Source organism: Vigna unguiculata, chromosome 6 (genome assembly GCF_004118075.2).
Source record: "Vigna unguiculata cultivar IT97K-499-35 chromosome 6, ASM411807v1, whole genome shotgun sequence".
NCBI lineage: Eukaryota > Viridiplantae > Streptophyta > Magnoliopsida > Fabales > Fabaceae > Vigna > Vigna unguiculata.
In genome coordinates, this window is record NC_040284.1 from 13,249,965 (window position 1) to 13,277,440 (window position 27,476).

The window sequence follows — 27,476 nt, forward strand, 5'->3', positions numbered from 1 at the left end:
CATTTCCCAATCAATTATACTGCATGGTCTTCATGATTTTAATCCAATTCTGTTTTATGACTATTGCAGATATGTTTTTTATCTTGGTGGAACCTAGGTTTAGTTGCTGTGAGCCTTAAATAACCCTTTTGATCTGAGGTCAGATCCTCTTGAAGTGGGAGGGGATGATGTGATCCCAACAAGGCTTATAGCTTGGGTCAACGCTCAGGCCCAAATCATGCTCAAGGCCCAATACATGGCCCACATGCACCTTCAAGCCCAAGCCCATCAAGAGGCCCAATACAAAGAGCATGCTCAAAAAGATCAAATTGGGCTTCATTCAAGATGGCCCAAACCCACATGGGCTTCTCACACTCTTCACATGGGTCAAAGAAGATATGAAGATTTGAAGAGGTGTATCAAAGAGCAATAAGATTGGCCCATTGTTTAGGCCTTGTTTTCTAGAATAATAAGCCAAACAATGTGTCGTTGAATTGATAAATTTGGGCTTGACTAAGCCCAATAGGAGGATGCCTCCTTCTCCAAGCCACCATCCAAGGGTGATGATTAAAGCTTCTCCTCCAAGCTTGATCTAAGGGCCAAGAATTAGTCTAGCTTTTAGGCTCACATATAAAAGCCAAAAGTAGACCATTTGTACATTTTCACTCTTGAATTTTTGTGCAATAGACACTTTGAGTTGAGAACACTCCTCACTATTGCCACTTGAGAGTCATCTTTTAGAGAGCTTACTCTCTTTACCTCTAGCCCCCTTCCTAGGCTAAAGCTACCTCTAAATCACTCATCCTTTCACTTATCCATTGCAAGCAAGAGCCTACAAACTTGCCTTCCACTCTTCCATGCTTCCTCCATCATTTTCGCTGCACTTGAGCTTCATGTCTACACCAAGCTCCATCAGATAGTACCTGACAAAAAGATGTTTTCTTTGACTGGGTCAACTTTACAATTCAATTCGTGAGTAAATGTACAGTTTAAGTAAAATCAACACGTTGAAAAGCAGAATCAGTCGATTAAAACAGCATCAGAGTATTAGAGATTAAAACCAGAATCAGGTTAAGTGAAATTAGCTGACTGATTTTGAAAATCAATCGATTAAAAATCGTAAAATTGAACTTTATTTTTCCAGATTCAGTTTTAATGAAATCAACATAGTGAATTTTGAAATCACCAGATTAAAAACCATAGCAGATCAATTTTTCATCATTCAATGGCAGTTTAAGTGAAATAAACATGTTGAAAACCATAATCATCAGGTTGACAGATCATGATTTATGCAAAGGCAAATTTAAGTGAAATCAACACGTTAAAATTAGAAATCAACAGGTTAAATATGACAGTTTTCAATTTTTGCATACAACAGCTAATTTTTATGAAACCAATGCATGAATACATAAGATTAACATGCTAAAAACACATCAGACCACATTCCTGATGTCTAATATGCATAGTTCAGTTCTTAGCTTGTTAAACCTATCTCTAGCCAATGGTTTGGTAAGCAAATCAACCAATTGATGTTCAATTTTAACAAATTGAATTTCACAATCTCCCTTTTGAACATGATCACGAACGAAATGATGCCTAATCTCTATATGCTTGGTTTTAGAATGTTGTATTGGATTCTTTATTAATTTGATTGCACTAGTATTATCATGATACAAAGGTACCTTGCTTAGCCTTACACCATAGTCCAAAAGTTGATGCTTCAACCATATGATTTGTGCACAACCATGTCCAGCAGTAATATACTCAACTTTAACAGTGGAGAGTGCCACACATGCTTGCTTTTTACTATTCCATGAGATTAGACTTGAGCCAAGCAAATGGCAAGGACCACTTGTGCTTTTCCTATCCAATTTGGATCATGCATAGTCCAAATCTGAAAAATCCACTAAGAGTTATGTTAGAATCACATGGATACCATAAACCAACATTGGTTGTTCCTTTAAGGTACTTTAGAATCCTTTTTGCAGCCTTAAAGTGTGATTCTTTTGGATTTGCTTGGAACCTAGCACATAAGCATACTCCAAACTGAATGTTTGGCCTACTTACTGTAAGATAGAGCAAAGACCCAATCAACCCTCTATATTTGGTTGAATATACTGGTTGGCCAGCCTTATCTGCATCCATAAGGCAATTTGTTGTAATTGGAGTGGGAGCTTCCTTGCAATCCTCCATTTTGAACTTTTTCAACAAGTGAAAATAGTATTTTGATTGATTTAAAAATGTTCCATGCTTGAGTTGCTTGACTTGCAGCCCTAGAAAGTAGGTAAGCCCACCCATCATGGACATCTCAAATTCTTCCTACATAGTTGCAACAAACTCTTCACACAAAGTGATGTTATTTGAACCAAAGTTGATATCATCGATATACACTTGAACAAGTATAACATCATTTTCATGTTTTCTAATGAAGAGTGTTTTATCCACTGCACCTCTAACATAACCTTATGATAAGAGAAAATTGCTTAGCCTTTCATACCATTGTCGTGGTGCTTGTTTCAAACCATATAAGGCTTTTTTCAATTTGAAAACATGGTTAGGATATAGATGATCCTCACATCCAGGAGGTTGTGATACATACACTTCTTCATTTAGGAAACCATTCAAGAATGCACTTTTCACATCCATTTGATGCAATTTAAAAGTTACACATGCAAGCATATGCTAATAGTAATCTCACAGCTTCTAGCCTATCTACAGGTGCATAAGTTTCATCAAAGTTAATGCCTTCTTCTTGATTATATCCTTTAGCAACTAGTCTAGCTTTGTTCCTTACAATATTACCATCTTCATCCATTTTGTTTCTAAAAACCCATTTAGTTCCAATTATGTTCATATCATCAGTTTTAGGCACTAGAAACCACACATCATTTCTTATGAATTGGTTAAGTTCATCTTGCATAACAACAATCCAATTACTATCATTCAAAGTATCATTCACATTTTTAGGTTCAATTTGAGATACAAAAGCAACATGTTCACAAAATACAATCCTACGTCTAATAGATACTCCCTGTTTGATATCACCTATGATGTTGTCCTTTGATAAACCTCTAGGCTGGATCCAATCCATGGGCAAGTTGATGTCTGCAGCTTTTTCAGTCGGTTGTTTTTCTTTTTCAGCCGATTAATTTCCTACAGCAAAGAATTTTTTTGCAGCAGAAATCTATTCTTGCAGTAGATATTCTTCATCTGCATTCTTTGACACTTGATCTTGCAACTTTGGGTTAGTTTCATCAAATACAACATGCATGGACTCTTCAATAGTCATTAATCTCTTATTATAAACTCTATGCATGGCTTTATAAAGCATAACCTTTATCACTAAGTTGGTCAAGGTACCATAAGTCTTTCTTTTCACTTTTTCTAACCTGCAAAACAAATATACATTACATGGTACCCTTTTATAGGTTGGGTCCAACATGGTTAAGCCTTTCTTGATCCTTTTGGGATCCATTTCATAATCCCTTTAGGAACATCATATTTTCTAGCATGACAGTTCTTAATAACATGACCTTTTTCCATACAGTAGTTGCATGAAATGAATGGCATATCACTTGGCATACTTTTTGAAAAGAAGGATTGTAACCAAGTTCAGCTTTGCCAAACACACAATTTTGAGAACCAAGAACAACCTCTAAGTTTTCTTCCCCTCTTATGAGCCTTGCACAGGTCTTTATAAGGTATTTCACTTGATTTTTCAAAACTGTGCAATTTTCATAGGGTTTTTCAACTGATTGATTTCTAAAATAGTCTGTTGAATTACTGTAAATCATTTCTAAATGTTCAAAATCAATTGTTTCTTTTTCTAGTTGACTAACTTTGTTTTCCAGCCAGTTGTTTCAGCCTTTCAATTGATTGTTTAATGCAGAAATCTTGTTTGCTTCATTAATTCAAAATCATGCAACAATTGATTATAGTCATTTATGTCTAGAGAACTTACTTGGCTTAAGAAAGATGACTTATAACCAGCCATGAGGCACAAGTTGGCTTCTTCACTCTCATCTTGTGAGGAGCTACTTGTTGATAAATCATCATTGTCCACCCATGCAATGTATGCATGTTTCTGTTAGTTTTGAAATGGTTGAAATGCCAAGAAGGGGGGTGAAATTGGCTAATTAAAATTTTAGGCTATCTTTGAAAGCTAAAAACCACCTTTAATTGGATCAATTAGATCACCAAGTTGAGATGCAAAAGGTGTTGGACAGTATACTTTCAGTTAATCAAAAATAGAGTTCGCAAATTGATTTTACTAAACAGGTTTTGTTCTAGTATAATCAACCAATTGGAATAGAAAAATAGTTGACTGAAATACTGGGAAAAATGCATAAATGCATATTTGAGTTTTAAACCAGGAACAGTGTACAAGAATGATCAAGACAGTTTCTAAATGAATATGCAAACTTGCTCAATGTTGCAGATGTCATGAAAATGTACAAGATCATGAAAAAGATTATTAGAACACATGAGTATGCAAGAGAGAAAGGTTAGAGAAGAGATGAGATCACAAGATGTTATACTAGTTCACTCAAACCTGAGCTACATCCAGTTTGTCAAGACAACCTGAGCTTGACTTTGCACTATTTCAAAAGACATACAAAGTATTCATCCTTACACTTTCAAAATATGAAAAAACCACACAAAAGACTCTTGAATCACACAAGAGTCACACCAGCACAACAAGAACCCTCTAGCAGATCTGGAAAACGACCACACACACACACAAAGTTTGAGAAAGATCAAACCTGAGTGGTAGCACAACCCAGCCTACCACAAACCATTTTCTCCAAACTTCAAACCAAGCCAAAAGCTCCAAGATTTGATCCAATATCAATCTTCAACTGCTACAAACTATATGATCACGAAGAAGAGAGTTTCCACAAGTTTCCAAAACAATTTCGCGCTAAAAAATTATCAACATACCTCTCTTTCAAAAATCACAGCTTTTATAGTCAAACTGTTACGAAATTAAACAGGTTGATTTCCAAATCAATCGGTTGATTTTACTTGACTTAAGTAAAATCAGTCGATCAAAAAATAAATCAACTGATTGAATTTTTTACAATTTAAGACTATTGCAGCCAACATTTTAACCTATTGAAAAACCATTCAACAGACTAAAAGAGACATTTTAACCTGTTGAAAAACCATTCAATAGATTAAAAGCATAACAAAGACCAAATTACATCTAATTAATGCTACAAAGTCTACAATATGAATTACAAACACCAAATACACTTTCTTAATGATGTAATCATGTGGATAACACACATTTCAGCCTTGATCAACATGGATATCATCAAATCTCCTTTCCTTCATCAATGTAGGCTTCATTCCAATAGTAATGGCTTCAAGATAGTTTAAAAAGGCTTCATTAAATCTTCATCAAATCTTCAAGAAGCACACCAGCTTGGCTTCACATGTCAACAATGTATATCTCCATCCCCATCCCCAGTTGAAAACTTCGGGTATTACCATACCCATACCAATACCCAGTCAATGCAAGAATTTTCTGTCAAAATGGGGACGAGTTCGGGTGATACCCACGAGTACGGGTTTATTAGTCATCTCTAGATACAGACTTTAAAAATTATTTAGAAATATTTAGATTTTAAAAAATATTTTTCAATTTTAGAAATTAATTATTATTTTAGAATTAGGAATCAAGATTGAGATATTGTAAATATTTTATATTGTATTGTTATATGTATATATATATATATATATATATATATATATATATATATATATATATATGTGTGTGTGTGTGTGTGTGTGTGTGTGTATATAAAGTATATAAATAATATAAAATAACAAGTTCTTCCATATAAATATCTGTTATATCTATCATATATATCTCATACTTTCATAACCCCTCAAAATTCCCAACACCCATAATATTTCATACTGTAATTATATGACCCCTAATATTCTATTATAATTATATGACTCTTAAAATTATGTAAGTGAGAATCTTAGTTAAATCCGCATCAAACTTCCATCAATATTTTAGAATAAAGTCACACAATTAATGATCCATGAATTTTTCCTTTCCAAATGCGAATTTAGACGAATGCAAATCTAAATGAGTGCGAACTTAAGTAAATGTTTTTTGATAGTTATATTTAACACTAATTTAAAAAAAAAATGATTAATGATGACAACAACTTGTTTCAACCAAACAAATACAATAATTTATAATATCTTCTTTAAAATTATTTAAATTTAAATGTGTCTATAATGATTTTTTTAACTAGTTCCTATTATAAAATTTAATATAAATAATTTATAATATAATTCCCTAATCATGAAAACATATTTTTTAAAGTGGTAAACATGTTTATAGGATATAAACTCAAATCAATCCATTTATATTTTTTATATAACAATTCATCTAACATAATCAAATTAATTAATTAAATATAATAATTTAACATCTTCTATACAAAAAATATATATATTGTTCTTGTATGAAACTGAGTTGTCTTGCAAGATATGGTATGTCCTTGCTCTTTTGTGTCAGATGTTTCTTACACTTTAGTCTAAGATGTTCCGTACTCCCTGGTTGAACCGATGGGAGTGAGTACCAAAATGCACTTCGACACTAAGTCGATAGCGGTTAAATATATGATAATTTTAGTAATAATAGATTTCCCTAAATACCCTTTACATATGAATTCATCACCTTTATATATTTGACCTCTATTAATTATGTTGTATCCACTTTAGGAAAATTTTTCATAAATGCTAATAAATGCTTCATCGTAATTGTTGTAACAGCATACAAGTTGACTATTATGTTATCATAGTTTTGACATGATATAACCAAGCTTGGTCGAGATGACCTCGACCTCATATATTGAGCTTGGTCGAGATGACCTCAGCAACATATAGTACATTAGTCTCCCAATCTCGTCTTCTTTGTATTTTAAATCAAAATTGTAAAAATGAGTCGATTGACTCTTTTTTTTTTGTAAAATAGGGTGAAGTCGTCACTAGTGTGGACGACATTACAAGTAAAGTCATCCTGCATCATGCTAGTTTCTTTTCTTTCTTTTTTTGAAAAAGCAAAGTCATAAGGAGTCAGGCCGGTTTCAGTGTATGGAAAAAGTGAAGTCGTTAGGACTCATGATGACTTCACTTCAGCTTTTATTTTTTTTAAATAATTTTTTTAAACATAATTAATTTTGTTGTTTAATTTGAGTTTATTGGAAGAATAAATAGTATAAATATAAAAATATTATTGAAATAAAAGTAAACATTAATATATTTTAACATTGATTAAAAATTAAAATACAACAATTAAGTTTGTGGAAATTAATAACACATTCATATGTGGCCTCTAGTGCCACATGGAGGTCGTCTTTTAGGTCTGGTTGGTCGTTTTAGTGGTTATTATTGGTGTGGTTCATCATCATCATCATCTTCATCTTGATGACTTTGAGGAAATTAGGGATGGTGAACCGAAGTTTGGGGGGTTTGAAAAGGCATTGACGAAGGATAGAATGACATTGATGATGAAGATCCTGGATAATGGGCAGACTGAGATGCCAAACATGTGTGACAGACTTGCATCATAGCTTGATTGAGATGGAAAGAATGCATATGAGGAAGGGACGTGTTGGAATGAGGTGTTTGATGGGTTACCATGTTGAGGGTGTGAATGTCCAAATATTTCACCGTGACCCATAGACGACTCTCCAAAAAATTGGTGGGGATGATGTATAAAATTTGAAGAAGACCCAACATGGCCAGTGTAGGGTTGCGAAACAGGCTAGGGAGATTCTTGTGACATATCATATTGTAACATAAATAGAAGGGTTATTGTCATGAATAAAACGCATGATAAAAAAATGTATAATATTGAAGTTAAACTAACATCATCGTCGGAAGATTCTGTAGATGAAGATATATAGCGTATAGTGTGGTTTATGTACCACTGCATGTAGGGTGTTTCATCACGCAAATGGCCGTTTCCGGTGAATGGTGTACCTTGAATGACCCGATTTTTTCGGTCATTACAAATTGCAATCCATTGGTGATGATGTGCTGCCTAATCTTTGTCATTTCTCCCCCTCAAGTCGTCCTTGTGAACTTGATCCAAGTTAACCGGGTCAAATGGGATGTTTTGTCTTAAACTAAATGGATGCATGACCCAATCCGCCTGATGGATTTCGATTGTCGTGAAATTATAGGGATTGTTGCTATGGCGACTAGGGGGATGTCAATGACAATCAACCGACTGATTTTGTTTTGCATGTAAGGCCTCCACAAGAACCGAAACAAAATTGTAAATGTTAGATTAAAATGTTTAAAAAAATCTTTCAATTACCTTAATTATTACCTGTCTTGTATGTAGTTGATCAAATCTCAAATGAAATTCACTACCTAAAATGGAACTAGGGTTTGTCTAATGTCGTAGCCTCATCCACCTAAAAATAGTAGCAATTAGAAGTTAGGTAAATTACAAGGCAACAAGAACAATAAATAATTAAATTAAAAGTCAGCTTTTACCTTCTTACAAGGGGGAAACCATCCCCTTCGACCACCTCCTCATCACTTAAAGTCTCAAGTTGTGGAGCTATAGATGTAATTCTCTCACAAGCCCAACATTGTAACAAAATCATGTATCCACCAATGTTCTTGGAAAGTATTATTTAACCAAGAAACTCTAATTGAGTTTTCTCTTATGGACGTTAGTGGTGGAATGACCCCTAGATGTTGATTGAAGGTCAAGAATATATCTTTTCCACCGTGGTGGGACCGGTGACTACATTTCCATCTATCGATAGGCCAAGGAAGACGGCCACATCCTCTAACGTCACAGTTGTCTCTACATGTGGGAAGTGGATGTGTCAACGTTTTGGACAAAGCAAAGTCACTATAAATGCACATGGTTTTCAATTGGAAGTCGTCATACATGCATACGGTTTCTAATTGGAAGCCGTTATGACCTAAGTCCATTTCTGGTGGAAGTCGTCACCACTGTAGCTGGTTTCCATTAAATGCCAAATTAAAGTCGTCCCTTTTTTTCTTGGCCCGGGAAAGCGCTGGCAACAACAGAAAGGAAAGGGTCCATGACACGTACTAGTTTCATTTTTAAATGCCAATTAAAGTCGTCCTGAGACATAATGGTTTCCTTTAAATGCATAGCAAAGTCATCCTGACATGCACCGATTTCTATTTAATATGCATTAAAATTGTTCTGGTTGTCAATAGTTTCCATTAAACCTTATGCACTGACGTCATTGGCTTTTATTACATTTTTTGTGGATGTATTAAAAGTGAAAGTTGTCGGATTCCATTAAATATGCATTGATATCGTTGTGGTGTTCAACAGTTTTCATTAAAGTTGTTGCATGCAGGATTTTAATGAATATTGCATACACCTATTTCAACTACGTGAGAGTTATTAGGGGAGACTGCATGCGCACCTAGTTTAGTTGCACAAGATTGTGATTATAAACAACCAAAATTTGAATTAGTTATCTCTTGTTCATATCTGCATACAATGGTTGATCCCTTAAGTCAATATCCTTATATTCTTTCTTATTTTAGTGAAGATGAGATGGATACCACAGGTGAAGTAGATCAAAATAATTTTTAATACTCTCAATGGGATCAACCTCAGAAATATTCACAACCCAGTTCATGGGCACAAGTGCCCAACCAATACACATTCCCTATAACGGCTTGGGGGTCATCAAGTCACATCGGCTCATCAAGTCACACCTCATTTCAAACTTCAATTACAGGGAGTGAACAACAAATAAGTATCAACATGTCTTTTGACACAAAGGAGCCCACAATGTCATATATCGAACAATACCATATCGATAATGGTTATAAATTTGTGGTTGTTGAGAGCAAATATGATAAATAAATATATATATATATATATATATATATATATGTCGATGTGTCGACTACAAAAAAGGTTGCCCATGGCATTTATGGGCTGCTTATAGCAAGCGTAGTTTCAAGAGGGAAATAAAGAAGATTGACGGTTTACACACGTGTTTTTCAACCATGCAACCTACGGATCATGTCAATATTGATTCCAACCAAATTGGTTCTATTATGTTGAACTTTGTAAAGGAAACTCCTTCCATACCTATCAAAAGTTTGATAGCTGAAATAAAAAATCGTTTCAGATATTCAGTTTCATATGACAAAGCTTGGAATGGTAAGCAAAAAGCGCTTGTTAAGGAGTTTGGATATTGGGAATACTCTTACAATGAACTTCCCAGGTGGTATCAAGTTGTACAAGAAAGTAACCCTAGCATAATAATTCAATGTACTACACCTCTCGTAGTTGTAAATGGTCAACCTGGCCCTTCTTGCTATATTATGGAATAAGTATTTTGGTCTTTTGGACCATGCATCCAAGGGTTTAATTATTGCAAGCTCGTTGTCCAAGTAGATGGGACATTTCTCATAGGAAGATATCAAGGGACATTGCTAAAAACACTCGCTCAAGATGGGTCACGTAATATATTCCCTTTGGCCTTTGCGATAGTGGAAGGAGAAACAAAGGAGACCTTAATCTGGTTTTTTCAACTCTTAAGGGAGTACGTCATACTACAATCAAACCTCTGCTTGATAACAGACACGGGGAAAAGCATATTGGTAGCCCTACAATCTAAAGAAGTAGAATGGGAAGTAGATGGGCTACAATTAGTATACTACATACGACATATTGCTTCAAACTTCAACAAAAAGTTCAAGAATCATGAGTTGAAAAGTCGATTAGTGAACATGGGTAATAAAAATATTGTTTCATTCACCATACTATCTCTTCATTGAAAATGGTATTCAAAATTAAATTAACTAATATAATTTCCTTTTGACAGCTTATAAGGTCAAACAACCCATATTGGATGCAAACTTGGCGGCATTAAGATCCCATTCACCCGAAGTGGCATCTTGGATTGATAAGATACCACTACAAAAGTGGAGTCAGGCCTACGACATGAGTAGTAGATTCAGACACATAACAACAAACTTGGCAGAGCGTATGAATTATGTTTTAAAAAGAGCTCATTCATTACCAATTTGTGCTCTAATTAAGGCAACATTTGAAAGGACTACAACATGGTTTGTTGAGCGACGAGTTAAGGCAGACTCGATGTTACAAGCATGCCACCAGTATCCCAAGGAAATAGATGCTATTATTAGAAAAAATCAACAAGCGGGAATGTGTCAAGTGTGCCAATACTCAAGAGAAAATAATGAATTTCAAGTTCAAGAGATGTTTTCTCCACATGATCACTGCCTACCCATGCCTTTTACAATTAAATTAAATGATTGGTGGTGTGATTGTGGTAATTTCCAAGCTCTTCGACTACCTTGTCATCACGTAATAGTTGTCTGCTCTTTCTCCCATATAGACCTAACCACATACATCCATCCAGTTTATAGCCTCTACAACATCAATAAAGCATATGAATTATTGTTTCATTGAATTCAGAATAAAGATTATTGGTCCACAAACATCAGACCAAATTTCATTCTAGACCCAAACATGCGCCGTAGGATACCGAGAAGACCACCAACTATTAGAATCCACAATGAAATGGATCAACCAAATCCTAATAAACGAAGTAAATGTTCATATTGTAGAAATGAAGGACATCCTAGGGGCAATTGTCCCTATCATCAGTAGTTTGTTTCTTTATCCAATTCTCTAATGTATTTTATTATGTAATTTTTTATTATCTAATGTATTTTATTATGTTAATTTATTTTACCAATCAATTAAAATTACAAAAAAAAATCTCTAAAGAGAAAAAAATTTAAAAAAAAATTAAACTGGAACGTTTAAAAAAAACTAAAATGAAATCGTCATGAGTTCTAACAACTTCACTTTTTCCATGCACTAAAACCGGCTGACTCCTAACGACTTTGCTTTTTCAAAAAAGAAATAGAAATCGACATGATACAGGACAACTTCACTTGTAATGTTGTCCAGAGTCCTGACGACATTACTCTATTTTACAAAAAAAAAAAAAGAGTCAATCAACCCATTTTTACAATTTTGACTTCAAAATGACCCTGAAATACAAAAATGCTCTCAATCTCGCTCTGAACGAAGTGTAACTAGAGTCTTGAGTCGATATAATCGTGATTTTGATATGATGGGTACCTTCTTTAAAATAATCAATCCCCTAAGAGCTATTAGGGTTTACTTTTGACAAGGGTAACTAATAGACATGACTTCGCAGTGCTTAAAAAATGAAGAGTCACACCATTACATCCGCTAGATTAAAGAGATATAATTGTTGATAAGCCTTAATGTAACTGCCTGTTATCATATCTTTATGCTTATAAATAGAGGAGTGGAGACAAAAAGGCCCTCACTTGTCTAATACCTGAGAGTACCCAGCCGAGTTGATGACGTATTTACTCAAGTATGTTGCCCTCTTCTTCTACCTCTTGTAATTCCTTTGATAAGTTTGATGATTCTAGGGGTGCCCAGGGATCGAGTTCATTCTCCTCAAGGAGTAATGCTAGTATACATACTGGTAAGAGGGGTGAAATGTCAGTCTTACTACTAGGTAGACCCTAGGGGTGAAAGCCTATTTATCTAGCTTTAGATGGTCTTCATTTATAACCGTCCTAGCTAAAAGTGTAGAAATGATGGTTGAAATCATAGATGATGATATTATAAGCATAAAACGGGTTAGCACGTTTACCATGGCCAAAAGGGTTACTTCCATGAATTCTTTTATATGTATTCAACCTTAATTACAAAACTACATGTTTGTCTTTCGTTTAATTAGTTCACCATGGGAGTACTTAGAGTATTGAATGTCACCCCTACACATTTATAAGAGTTGTCCTACAAGATATAGTATCTTTACTCATTTGTCCAAATGTTCCCTACTCTTCTGTTAGAGATATTTTCTACTGTTTGGTTGAACTGATCTAAGGGTGAGTACTACAACCACTCCAATACTCAAATCAATTGTGATGAAGTATACATAAAATTTGACATAATATCAAAATGTTTAGTCGAAATAACCTCGATCTCATATTCTAAATTTGGTTGAAATTACCTCAATAATATATATCAATAAATATATATATATATATATATATATATATATATAATTATTTAATATTAATTAAAAAACATCTTTTTAAAATATTTGAATCAGTTAGTTTAAGAACACAAGTGAAAATGATCTCTTTTTTATTTATAATTATTTTAATTTAATTAATAAACTATTTATATTTTATCTCATTTAAATCACTCTCACACTTAAATAAATTTAACTCAAAATAAAATAAATAAAATATTAAATAGATTTTTTTTTGTCAGAAACATAATAACACAATAAAATGCAAAAGCGAATGTACTATCACATATATATTTTGGCTAATTCAAATAATACACATTTTTTGCATTATACTCCATTTCCTAAATTCTTAACCCAAATGTTTTGTTAATGGAAGCATCTAAACAAAAGGAAGTAATTTTTGTTGGTTTTTTTAGTACGTCAAAGTCTCACATAAAAAATATAAAAAAAAAATACAATATTGAAAATCATCGGTAAATCCAGTAAGGTGTTTTTTTTCTCCATACGAGAAATTTGGATATATGCGAATTTCTTCCTTCATCTTCAATTTTTTTTCATCTTTAAAAAATTTTCAAATTTCAAAAATACTCTTTAAACATTTGATATAATAACGCAACACAATTATTTTAAAATGTCGACTTATAATAAAAATCTTCTAATATTGATATTCATATAAAGAATTTGAACTTCTAAATATAAAAAAAAAATCATATTGTATCATATATATATATATATATATATATATATATATATATATATATATATATATATATATATATATATATATATATATATATATATATATATATATATATATATTGGTTTTTTTAAATATGAAGTTTATTTTTTTAATTTTTTTTACTTTCATTTATTTTTTAACACATTATATTAAAAGAAATTAAATTAAAAAATTATAAATAAATATAATTAAAGATAAAAAAGTAAAGAAAAAATAATTAAAATTAAAACAAATAAATTTAAATAAAATTAAAAAAAGTTCAAATAAAATAGAAAAAAATATTTTAATTATATAAATAAAATAATTGCATACATATTTATAAAAAAAATAAAATTAAAAAAAATAATTAAACTTCAAATTAAAAAACATATATATATATATATATATTCATTTTTTTAATTTAAAGTTTTATTTTAGTTTCATTTATTTTCTAGTATTATAACTTTTTTTAATATTTTATTTTATTTTTAAAATATATATTAAAGATAAATAGTAAATGAAGTTTTAAAATATATTTAATTTAAAATTTAATTATTCTTTTAATTTAATTTACTTTTAACTTGATTTCTTTTTAAAGTATATACAATTAATATATATATATATATATATATATATATATATATATATTATTCTTATTCTATTTCAATTTTTATAATTTTACTTAAAGTTTAGTTTTAGTTATTTGTTGTTTCATTTATTTTTTATGTTTTAATATATATTATAAAAATAAATTAACATATCAAAATCTAAGTTAAAATATTAAAAAAGAAATAAAACGAAAAATTAATAGACTTTAAATTAAAAAAATGAAATAATATATATATATATATATTTGGAAGTCGTCTTTCGGTATACCGAAAGTTTAAATTTTTCATCAAATATCAACATCCGGAAGCATTTTTATTGGAAGTCGACATTCAAAAATAAATTTGAGATGTGATCCGCATAACTTTTCTTAAATAATTAAAGGGTATTTTTGGGTTTTAAAATATTATAAGAGGTGCTAAAGAAATCTTGGAGGTGGAGAAAGAAATTCTCCAATTTTTATTAATACAAAGATTTGAATTTACTTTTTTATGTTTCCACGTGAATTAATTAGTTTCCCTTATTCTCCATAAATATTTATACATTAATTTAATTATCATTTATTTATTTTATGGATTAATTTGTTTGTCATGATTTAAGTCCAATAGATGAGGCACCACTAGGGACTCTCACTAGGAGGGTCCATGGGATTACATCCATTAGGTGAGGCACCACCATGAGCTATCGCTACAAGAGTCATGGAATTACGTCCTACTCAGACTTTGTACATGTTTCACCAACCAATCAGAAAGTTCCCATCAATACTAATATCATGTTGATATGTATTTGTATATAAACAACCAATCATACAACTTATAGTTCCCAATTCATACACAATAAAGCAATATCTTATTTTCATCTCAACCTCATACAGTAATCATGGCATCATCCCTCAAACCTTTTCTAATAAAGCATTTAGGTCAAGCAAACAAGCAACCACATCAGTGAACCATTCAAACAATAGTACCAAAACCTGCCCCAGTCTCGCTCAGGCCAGAAGATCTCACTCAAGCGAGCCCCTTTCTCGCCTAAACGAGGGCTCGAGTAGGGGAATAATGGATTCTGCGATTTCTCGCTCAGGCGAGACCTCCTCGCCTGAGCGAGACCACTCCTCGCTCAAAATGAAAACTCGTGAGCTAAGCAATAGTTCGAGCAGCAGATCCTAGGCGAGCCTCTATTAATCTCGCCTAGGCGAGACACGCTTGCTTGGGCGAGAAAACCAATGCTCACCACTGTTCACTCGTGCAAAAATGCAGGAACAACACCAAATCACTTTTAACCAATACCAAGCAATCAAACCATTAGCATACCTCCAGCATATGACTTAAACTCAGAAAACATACGAAAAACATAAATAACCTTAAACCCTAACTTTCCTTACCTGGAAATAGCTAGAAAAAGGGACTCTGACACCCAACAATTGAGCAAAGTAGCTCTAAGAGCAAATTCAAGAGCTGAAAACAGTAAAACAGTTTTAAAACGAGCTCACCCTAACAAAACCCTAGTTGGAAAATCGTGGAAGAGTAGACTGAATGGAAGAGTACAAATTGAAAATGACTTACGTGGAGTAAGATGACGAGTTTGAGCTAACTTGACGAGAATCCAGGACTAAACCCTAGCAGAGCCTTCTGCAAGGAAAAAAGAGTGTTTGAGAAAAGAAAAGTTTGCAAGTGAGTGCAAAATGGGGAATCCTGGCTCCTTTATGGGTCTTAGCACCCAATGAATAAACCTTTAGGCCCATCTGCTTAGGATAAACCACAGAAAAATAAACAGGTCTTACATTATCCATCTATATATTGGAGAGGATTATTTTTTAGTATTCATATTTATTTTATAATTGTGTGTTTTTAAGAATAATCCCTATTTTAAAATTTGTTAAATGAAACTGCTCTTAATTTTTTTTCTTCTTTTATTTCTTCATTCGTATTTGTAAAGTTATATTTAACTTGAATCAAAATTTACTTTACATATAAATATTTAAAAAATACGGATAATATTTATATTTCCGATTGTACCATAAAATATCAATAATAATTTTATTATTATAAAAAAACATGAATTTTCGGTGTGAATATAATTATATGGATTATTTTATTAATTTTAGTGATAATATCCCTAGCTTTGATTAGAAATTTAAAGAAGAAAAGTGAGGTCTAATCATACATAATAATGTTAATTGAAAGTAATAATTTTAAGACTTGGTGAAGAATTAAATCTAAATTAAGAGAAATCTAAAATTTAATTTGACGCATCCTTTGACAAAAGGAGCAAGGGATTATAAAAGAAAGAAGCAACCCATGAGTTTGGTTTTTCCCTTTAAGAGGTTATTTTCTCCCAAAACCCTCTCTAGTGTCTACCTCGGACTTCAAATGGCAAGGGACAGTTGCCTCACTCGTGTCGTAGCTGGCGCCGCTATGGGTGGTGCTGTGGGCGGCGCTGTCGGTCAGTCTCATATATCCCTTTTCTTCACCTTGTACTGTTACTGTTACCTTAGGCTTTATTTATGTTCCATTTCGATGGTATTTCTCAAAACTTATTATATATAGTGTTATATGTGTTAGCTTTACCTGTTTCTTATTGTGTAGGCCCGGTCTTTTAACTCTTTTTGGTTTGTTTTAGATTTGCTTTGAAATAAAATGAAGTTTGATGGTTTACTTGTGTATTTTGTTAGAGAATTGTTCTTTCTCTGAGTGTATGTTTAGTTTGTATTTTATTAGAGAATGGTTCTTTCTATTAGTGTATGTTTAGTTTGGACAAGTGTTCTTAAAGCTTCAGGTGCTGTGTCCTTGGCGCCGATGATGTTGTGTTGGAGTGGAATTGAAGAGTTTTCTTGGTTTTCAGAAAATGTTAGAAAATATTTCGGCAATGGGTTGAGAAAACTTTTTTATTTTTGTTACGAGAATGTTTTCTTGTTTTTTTTTTAATTTATTTATCATAGTGGTTTTTGTGCAAACTTTTGAAAAAGGAGAGATGAAATGAATTTTCTGTAACCAAATGGTTCTGTTTTCCAAGATTTGTACATAGTTTTTTGTAATTGTCAGCATGTTTGTGTCCCCTGGTTTCTGCATTGTTGAACGCATTTGATGTGATTTTATGAGTATCAATGCTTATTTATGCCTATCCTAACACACTGTTTTTGTGAAGGACGAAACAGAAATAGAATATGATTTCTTAAAACTAAAGAGACCATTATTCATAAATATTTTATATAATGTATGGACTATGGTGTATAAACTTGTCTGACCAACAGATTTGATTTTCACTTGCTCTTCATTTTCAGTATGAACTAATTATTCTTCAGTAAAAAAAAATTTTATTTTAAACCAAGAATTTTAGTCGTTTAGTGTTAGGGATATCTTTTGGAACTAGCTGATACCAGGTTTGAGTTTCACCACTCACTTTTTCTTAAATTTTGCCTACCTTTACCCTCTCCGCACCAGTTTATGCGCCTTTGTGATTGAATATATAAATTTGATATTGGTTGGTCGGATATTTTAGCTCTCTTTCTGTTTTTTGGGATGTATTTTATTGTAGTGGTTCTAGAGATATTTTATATTCCTGGACCTTGGGGATTTTAAAGTAGAACATTACTCTGTTTTTTTTTTTTTTTTCACAAAAAGGTTGTTACAAGAAGGCATTTGTTGTTGGGAATAGTCCAAGTGTGAGTCAAAAAGTCCCACATTGGATAGAATAAATAAAGTTAAACACTATATAAAAATAAAGACCCATAACAACATTGCCTTAAGGTTTTGGTGTAAAAGTGGTGTCTAAGGTCTTATATGTGTAAGACTAATGTTATATAACCATATAGAACCACAATTTCTTAATGACCATGCCTATAACTATAACCCATATATATATAAAAAAAATATATAACCCAACATTTGTATGGAAGTCTCTCAACTCCAGACAAACAGAATTTTGAAGTCTTGAAATTTTGCCTAGAAGAGAGGGAAGGGATCTGGGTGCATCGTTCCATATTGTCAGCCAAGTGGTTGTGTAACTGCTGGAATTTTATAGTCAAATGCATTTATAGAGTAAGATCATCTTGGTTGTCCAATAGATTCAATTTACTCAACATGGAAAAGTTGTACAACACCGTTGTCTAATCTTTTAGCTTTATTGCAGGTGCTGTGTATGGAACATATGAGGCTATTAGGTATAAGGTATGCTTTGTGGTCTCGTCCTGAACTTCAAGAATAATATTATTTGCAACTTTAGTTTGGCTTTCCTTTTATTACAATAGATTTTTCATACTCTTCCTCGTGCCTTTTGTTATATGAAAGACATTTTTAAATTTTTTTTGTATGATATACAAACAAAATGCCTTATGTTATATGAAAAACATTTTTAAATTTTATATGAAAAACGCTTTTTATGTTTTTTTGTTAGCTGAGACTACACAAGAACAAATGCTTATAGTAAAACCTAACGTATAGTAAATTTCTAAACACACCCTGTGTAAAAATTACACTGTCAACCAATCAGAAGTCATCAGTAATATGACTTTCAAGGTAGTTATTGTAAAAGTAAACAAACTCATCATAAATAGTTGTTTATGGTTGGAAAATAGTGTAAAAATCCTTTACAAACAGGTCTTATAACCTTGTAATAATTTTATTAAAATATAGATGTAAAGTGTGTGTAACACGTAATTCAGAAATTCTCCATGTTATTAAAGTTTAGGCTGAGATCCTCCCAATAGCTGGCCTATTTTTCCCCAACATAACGGTGTATTTCCCAGCTGTTTATCAACCCGCCTCAAACTTTCCAGCAATGCACACACACTGCTGCTGGCAACAAACTCGGTAAAAAAAACTGAAGAGAAGTATACCGGTTGTCAAAACTTACATCTTGAATCCTTTGTGCTGATATTTATACACAGTATCATAAAAGTAAAAATGAGTTCCTCTTTGATACAAAGCAGCATTCCTATCTATTAGTGCATTGATTTGTATGCAGGTGCCTGGACTAATGAAAATTAGGCATATTGGACAAACTACACTTGGAAGTGCTGCTATTTTTGGTCTTTTCTTGGGTGCTGGAAGCTTGATACATTGTGGAAAATCATATTGAGGATAAAGATTTGACCTTTCCCCTACATACATTTCTTTGGTTGCTGCCCTTATAAAGTATGAGTAGACCAGGGATTTCCTGTTTTTTTGTTACTAGTAGTATTATTTTCTGGATCATGGAAAAGGTTTCATGGCACTACTCCTATGAAAATTCCCATTTGTTTATCTCTGAGCTGTACTGTTGAAATTTCTTTACTAGGGCTCTCCTACTTTTGATTCCTCACTTTCATCTGAGACGGTGAATTGCTCTTGCAATAAAAAAGGAGTGAAGATGTGTGGGTTGATGGTGTTGTGTTCATCTTACTTAATGTCTTTAAGCTCTCATGTCCTTCCACAAATACTCACTCAACAGTAATTCTAGACTTGTTATTGAGATGCTCATTGGGTCGATCCCACTATTTCTGGCCAGAAATTGGTATATAATAGTAACTAGTGCCAGATAAATTATTGGTTAAGTATGAAGTATGTCCAAATTCATTTAAAAGATGGGATTTGGAGAAGTTGGTGCCGGAGAAATAGAAAAAAAAAAAGTTGAATTCATTTAATCTATTTTGTGAAATTCACTTTTTAAAGTTATACTTTAATTGATTGACAACTTATTTATATCTACAATGTATCAAAATTAAACTCAAACGTAAGTATATTTCTTAGTTTATTTCTTGCTTAAATACTGAATGAACTACAATTTTAAGTAAATGAATCAACCTGCCAGGAAGTTGTATACACTTCTCTCACTAATTTATGGAAAATCAATTCTATCATGAGACTAGTTTTCATGAAGATATTAAAAAAAAAAAACTTGATTGGATAATTTAAACACTACAGTTCAAATAATTTAAAAACGTGTATATGCCATTGGGTACTGTATTACAGAGAACAATGTTTTATTTTTTAGAAGAAAAGGAAAGGGTCTTTTTTTAAAAATGATTACACAATTCATTGAGCAGAAGATCACGGATGCCAAAGTTTCAAATTTGTAAGTCACTTTCTCATTAAAACAAAATTACCACAGATAATTTATTTTGTATTAATTAATCAGTATATTGTACATAACAAACTTTTCTGAATAAGATCTAATTAATGATTCTCGAATGAAGACTAACAGAAAATGAATTCAAATGCATTGCTACGGTATAAGAAGGTAGAAATAGATGACACCGGCGCAATTGCTTTCTTCAAAAGGAAAGTCCTATAAGTCGTCATTTCAGAATAATACATAATCAATGAATAATTTGTTCTTTCAGAATCCCCAGGATCACAAACATGAGTCGATCAACTAGATGAGCATCACAACAGAATTGAATCCCAAACAAATCCAATTCAAAGTAGAGATCTTGAGTCTGACATTAGAAGTACTAGATTTGGTGTGGAGTTTATAAAACCTTCTGTTCTGCTCTACAACATCAATGACTACTTTTTTGTGGTAAGGTATCCTCAAATGTACTTGATCTTACTTATGGTGAGAGCCTTTGGCTTTTTCGTTTAATCATCAGGTGTAAGACATAAAAAACAATGGCTAGTGGAGGAATGGACACCCAAAAGTCTAATGCTTTGGCTAATCTAGTCACAAGTAAGGAAAACAAAGGAAAAAAGGGACCTATGCAATGACTGAATTATTCACCTAAGATATAAAGCAAGAACTTTCAGCAGATTGAAATCTGTCTTTTGGATGGTTATACTTGGGAAAAAGTAAAGTTGATAACCCAAATGTTCATTGAAACCATAACCTTTTGTCACCTAAACGTTTATGGCCTTCCTACCACAATGAATCTTACTAAATTAAGTTCTTTTTAACTTATTTCAGTAAGCTTCAAAGTCAAGCTAATGATATAAGCTCTGGTGTGAAAAACTTCTACTGAAAAAGTGTTTACCCAAACTTGACACAGGTGTGTAATTAGTAAGGTAGTAGTATAACACTTTCCCACTGAAATAGAAATACTGATTGTTTTTCGTCACCAATAATCCCTGCAGGAACATTGCCCTTCCTTAAAGCAATGAAACCTGTGAGTATCTCTAACAGTGATTTCCCTGCCAGTGATGGCTGAAATATGTTTGATGGCATTGTGGCAATCACCACAAATTCTTAGGTTCTTCACAATCAATATAGGCACTCCTTCTTCAGTGGAGATTAGGCCAAATGCAACTGCCAGCTTCTCACTGTGATTCAATAACCTTCTTTCTCTCTCATTTCTCTCTATCTCTTCAGCATTCACCAATGCCCATCTTATATCAGGTACGTACCCTGCTTGCTTCATTTTCCTTAACAATTCCTCCATGTACAAATGAATCTCTTTTATCATTGGATGTGAAGTGTCTTCGGCCACAAAGACATGAACCTTCTTATCTATCTCTATCCAACTACAACCTGGTTTCTTCTTCACTCCTCTCCCCCGCATCATCCTTTTAATGTTTGCAGCCTCTTCCCATCTGGAGGCACTTGCATACATATTTGAAAGCATTACATATGGAGCAGCATTATAAGGTTCCAGCCGGAGGAACTCATTGGCTGCTTTCACTGCTAGCTCCACATTTCCATGCTTCCTACACGCACCAAGCAAAGAAGCCCATTCAATAGAACCAGGGTTAAATGGCATTGTTTCAATAATCCTCTCAGCCTCCCTGAGCTTGCCTGCTCGACCCAAAAGATCTATCATGCAGGAAAAATGTTCTGCTTCTGGTTCAATCCCAAATTTTTCTTTCATCATATTGAAATATTTCTGACCCTCTTCAACTTTTCCTGTGTGTGCACACGCAGAAAGAACAGATATGAAGGTTATGCTGTTTGGTGCAATGTCTTTCTGCAGCATCAGTTCAAAAAGCCTAAGCGACTCAGCTTCAACACCATGCTGTGCATAGCCAGCAATCATCGAGTTTAAAGACACCGTGTTATGCTGTGTCATTGTATCAAACACCTTTCTTGCATCCTGAACATTCCCACATCTAGAATACATAGCTACAAGAGCATTATCCACTGAAATGCGATTATAAGAAATGTCAGATTTGATAGCCAATGCATGAACCTGTTTTCCCACAGAAGGGGATGACAAATTAGAACAAGCACTGGTCACACACACAAAACTACAATCATCCGGACGAAAACCTTTCCGCTGCATCTCCTGGAAACACCACAGGCCATCTTCAGACAAGTCCTCATACTGAGAAAACCCAGAGATCATCGTGTTCCAAAGAACCAAATCAGGTGCACAAATCTCCTCAAACACCTTCCTACATTCCACCATGCCACCAGCACACTTAGAATACAAATCAATCAACCCACTCCCAACATGTGAATTCCCATGGAACCCACTCTTAACCATCATTCCGTGAAACTGCATGCCCCCAACCAAATCCTTTACACAAGTAAATGCATTCAAAACACTTGCCATGGTAAACATATCAACCTTCAAACCCTTCCTAACCATCTCAATAAACAATCCCACCGCCTCCAATCCCTCCCGGTGCTGCCCACATGCCACAATCATTGCATTCCACGAAACCTCATCCCTGACCCCACCCTCCCCCATCTCCCTAAACACCCTCTTCGCCTCATTAAAAAACCCCTTCCTACTATAGCAAGCGAGCACTGCATTATTCACAGAAGCATAACCATCATACCCACACATCACCACAAAACAGTGCAACTGCCGAACCAATCCAACATCATCACCACAGGCAGTAATCACGCCAGACAGCGTGAACCCGTCAAGGCCTAAATCGAGCTCTCTAACTTCCTCAAAGAGCCTCAACACCGGCCCACACTCACCCCTATCAGCATAGGCAGCTATAAGGGTGTTGTAAGAGACTATGTCTGGTTGGGGAATTTCATCAAACAGCTGGTGGGCAAGATGGATAAGGGAGTGTTTTGCATAAGCATTGATGAGGGTGTTGTAAGAGAAAACATTGGGGTGTTGAGTGAGGTGGAAGGAGGTTTGGGCACTGTGGAGGGAACCACATTTGGAGTAGAGGAGGGTGAAGTGGTTGGAGAGGTAGGTGGAGGGTGGGATGAGAGACTTGAAGTAAAGGGCATGGAGGGTTTTGCCTGTTATGAGGTCTCTTTGGGCTATGCAAACTTTGAGAAGGTTGCGAAAGGTTTGAACTTGAAAGGGGTACATGCATTGCATAGGAATTGGGTCATCTAATATTACAAACTAGCTATTATGAAGAAACCAATCATGGCATCTATAACTTCAACTAATCAACAACGACATAGAACCGCCATAGAATCACAATTTGATGTATTCCCAAAACAGAATTATGTATTGCATTTCAATGCCTTTGACACCCTTTTGTAATTTATATTTGCTTTGGACTTTCGACAGCATAAGGTGTTGGAAATTTCCTTAACTCTTCTTTCATCATCAGAAAATTTGTTTTGTGAATTTCTATTTTTCCCCTTTAGCTAGAGGAAGTAAATGATTGATACATACCCACTCCTTAAAAGTTTAGAAATAAGGAAATGAGGAAGAAAAAACACATTGATGTATTTATTATACTGTAAACGAAAACGTGAAATAGAAGGATAACAAATCCCACCCAGAGCTACGCTCCTCTCTGGAGCAACACCTATGGTTCCTCTCCTCTCTTTGCCAAAAAACTTCCCCCCTCACACTTTGCAAAACTGAATATCAAATAGAATCTCCCCCCATTCCCCTCCTGATTTCTCTTTCTTCTAACTACCTGCCACCTCACCCCTTGGATCCTTCTTTCTCACGTACACTTTCCCCACCGTGCCTTGATACCATCGTGGGCTTGTTGTTGAGGGAGCCCACTTATTCTTTGGGCCTTATCAGTACTCTCCTCTTGAAGAATTGTCTTGTCCTCAAGACCGATTTCAGGAAATTGACTTCTAATGTAAACTTCATCTTCCCATGTAGCCTCTTATGTGGTTTTTCCCTTCCAATGGACGAGTCATTGATTCATTCGTTCTCCCTTCTTCATAACACTGCAGGAAGCTAGAATCGACAGGGGTTCAATTATTTCAGCATCATCATCCTCTAACCCGGTAGGTAATTCTTCCCTTGTCTTTTAGTCCCCCACTGCTTTCCTGAGGAGGGACACATGAAAAACAGGATGTATCCTTGATGATGGGGGCAATTTTAAACGATAAGCAACCTCACCTATCCTTTCCAGAATTTGAAAAGGACCATAATACCTAGCACTCAACTTCGGGCATATCCTGGCCACCACCGAATTCTGTCTATGTGGCTTGAGCTTCAAAAATACCATTTCTCCTACCTCGAAGCTTATATTTGTTTTGTGTTATCTGCTTAAACCTTCATTCGACCTTGAGCTCTCAACAAGTGATTCTTTAGCTTCTTTAAAGCCTCATCCCGATCCAATAACTCCTTTTGCATTGTTTCCACTCTGACTTCCCCCGGTACACTCCGCACAATTAGGGGAGGTCTATGTCCGTACACCGCTTCAAATGGGGCAGTACCTGTTGACTCATGATATGTCGTGTTGAACCAATATTCTGCCCATGGAAGTCATAAATGTGTCCAACTTTTGCTTGAGTCATATGTCATATGTTAGGTTGAAGTTTTCTTGTTCTTGTTATTCCAAGTATTTGAATATGGCATTCATTTTATGTCTTGCTTGATATATGCTCCTTGAAATTGATTTTGGCCTAAAATTTGAGGAACTAAGTGTCCAAGTCACGTAAAAACATTGTCTTTCTATCTTATGAAACTTGTGAAAGAAGAAAAATCTTAACACCTTTTTACTCATTTTTTCAAGGGCAAACTTGCTCTTTGGTGAACCAAAAGTTCAATTTTGATTAGGTGTTATGCTATTAGTTTTCATATTAAAATTGTGGGTGATAATTGCTAATTAGTTCCATTCTTAACTTGGCTATTATCTTTCTTAGTGTATGCATGATTTAAGACTTGGTGTGGCATGTTCAAGTACTTTCCATAGAGTCTTTAAATATGCTTTTCTTGTTTGTTTTGGTAAAAGTTGTCACATAATTTCCTTTCATTAGAGTTTAACTTCCTCGGCTTTGTGCTTTTCTTGCTTGTCCTTAAGTAATCTTTGTTTTGTCTTAGTGGTTTTCTTCCTTTGTTCTCTTTTCAGTTTGGTGGTCGACCCACTTGAGTTTGTGTTTGAGAAGGTTTTAAAAACTTTAAAAGTATTTCACTCCTTTTGGTGGATTTGAGTGTAACCTTGCCTTGTTGCTTTGGGGGAAAGTGATCTAAACACTTGGGTGAATTCTTTGGACCATACTTAATCTCGGGTTTGGTTACCAATTGTTAATAACACCTTCTTTTCTCGGATTTTGAGTTTTGTTGTAGAAAAGTGAGATGGTGACTCCCATGGCCAATCAAGGTGTATTGGTAGACATTGGTAAAATCTTACAAGAAATGGAGCTTAAGAGACAAGAAGATAGAGGACAACAAGAAAGAACCCTTCAAGTTTACATGCAACAAATGCAACAACAAATTCAACAACAATTGCAACCATTCCAAAGAGAGTATTCTAGACGCCAAACATCACAAAAGAAGGAAACTCCAAAGATTCCTAAGTTCTATGGTGGATGTGATCCCAAAATCTATCTTGATTGGGAAGCTCAAGTGGAACAAATTTTCAATGAAAATCATGTAAAGGATCAAGCACAAGTTGATCTAGTAGTGTTAGGATTTTTGGAGTATGTCAAAATTTGGTGGCATAAAGTTTGTAAAAGTTTTGACCAAGGGCCACCCGCAGCTTCTTGGATGGACATTAAAACTCTTATGCCCGCTAGATTTGTTCCTCCCTCCTATAGGAAGGAACTTCTTTTGAAGCTCCAAAGGCTTCACCAAGATTTTATGTGTGTGAGTGAGTACTTTAAAGAATTAGAGTCTCAAATGTTTAGGGTTGGAATAAAAGAAACTAACAAAGAAAAAAATGAAAAAGTTTGTGAATTGTCTTGTGAGAGACATACAAGACCAAGTAGAGTTGTATGAGTACTCCACTCTTCAAAATGTTTTCACACTTGCCCTTAGGATTGAAACTCATTTGAAAAGAAATAATAGGGCAAGGAAGAGTTACTCATCCAACCACTACTATAGTCACTCATGGAAGGGAAAAGCTAAAGAGAAACATGATAAATCTCCTTCTAAGTCTCACCAAGCACCATCAAGTAAAAATAAGTCACCAAGTGGTCACACTCACCATTCCACTTCTCAAAGATCAAGTTCCATTAAATGTTTTAAATGTTTAGGATATAAACACATTGCATTGAATTGCCCAATCAAGAGGACAATGATCTTAAAGAAGAGTGATGATCAGAGTGAACATTTTTCTTCTCCTTCCCCCTAAAGTACTTCTTCCCACACTTCTTCTTCTTCAATTGAAAGGACTAAAGTGGATTGTTAATGGTAAGGCGCCAACTAGGGCAAGTTCCCAAAGAACTTGATCCTTCTCAAAGACAAAACCTTTTTCATGGAGGGTGCCTTATCAATGACAAGATATGTCCCTTCATCATAGATAGTGGAAGTTGGGTAAATATGGCTAGCCCAAGGGTGGTGGATACGTTTAGCTTGAAAATCATTCCTCATGCCAAACCCTACAAGTTATCATGGCTTAAGGAAGAAGAAATAAAAGTAACTAAACAAGTCCTCATTAATTTTTCAATAGGCAATTTTAAGGATGAGGTATTATGTGACATTGTGCCTATTATAACATCCCAACAGGATATTACGGATTTAATAATATAAAATGGAATTAATTAAATAACCAATCGCATTTAAAGTAATTCCTCATTTCCCAAAATGCGGGAAAATTTTAAACTTTTATTAACGTACAATATAATCCACATAAAATTTCAAAACCATAGTTTATAAAATTGAAATAATAAACAAAAAGGTCTCATAGGAGTTTACAAATTCTTTCTAAAACATAATAATTAAAAAGACTCCCATGCTATCCCCGTTCCGCGGCTAAGTCTCACTAGCACCACCTGCATCAACATCAGTTGCTCACGTGTACCGTGCACACGATCATCGCCGACCACAAGCAGAT

General features: G+C 34.0%; 2 protein-coding genes across 2 annotated transcripts; one reads left to right on the forward strand and one right to left on the reverse strand.

The window, feature by feature from the left end:
* The first annotated feature begins 16,686 nt into the window (after positions 1–16,686).
* Positions 16,687–19,776, forward strand: LOC114187073 (reactive oxygen species modulator 1). The gene is made up of 3 exons (XM_028075197.1): positions 16,687–16,845; positions 18,532–18,569; positions 19,366–19,776. The coding sequence occupies exons 1-3, from the start codon at positions 16,701–16,703 to the stop codon at positions 19,477–19,479; spliced, it is 297 nt and encodes a 98-aa protein (XP_027930998.1). The 5' UTR covers positions 16,687–16,700; the 3' UTR covers positions 19,480–19,776.
* Positions 19,777–20,500: 724 nt separating this feature from the next.
* Positions 20,501–25,758, reverse strand: LOC114186883 (pentatricopeptide repeat-containing protein At3g49710). Its single transcript, XM_028074946.1, has one exon. It carries the CDS (start codon positions 23,597–23,599, stop codon positions 21,431–21,433), a length of 2,169 nt encoding a protein of 722 aa, XP_027930747.1. The 5' UTR covers positions 23,600–25,758; the 3' UTR covers positions 20,501–21,430.
* Positions 25,759–27,476: the final 1,718 nt, after the last annotated feature.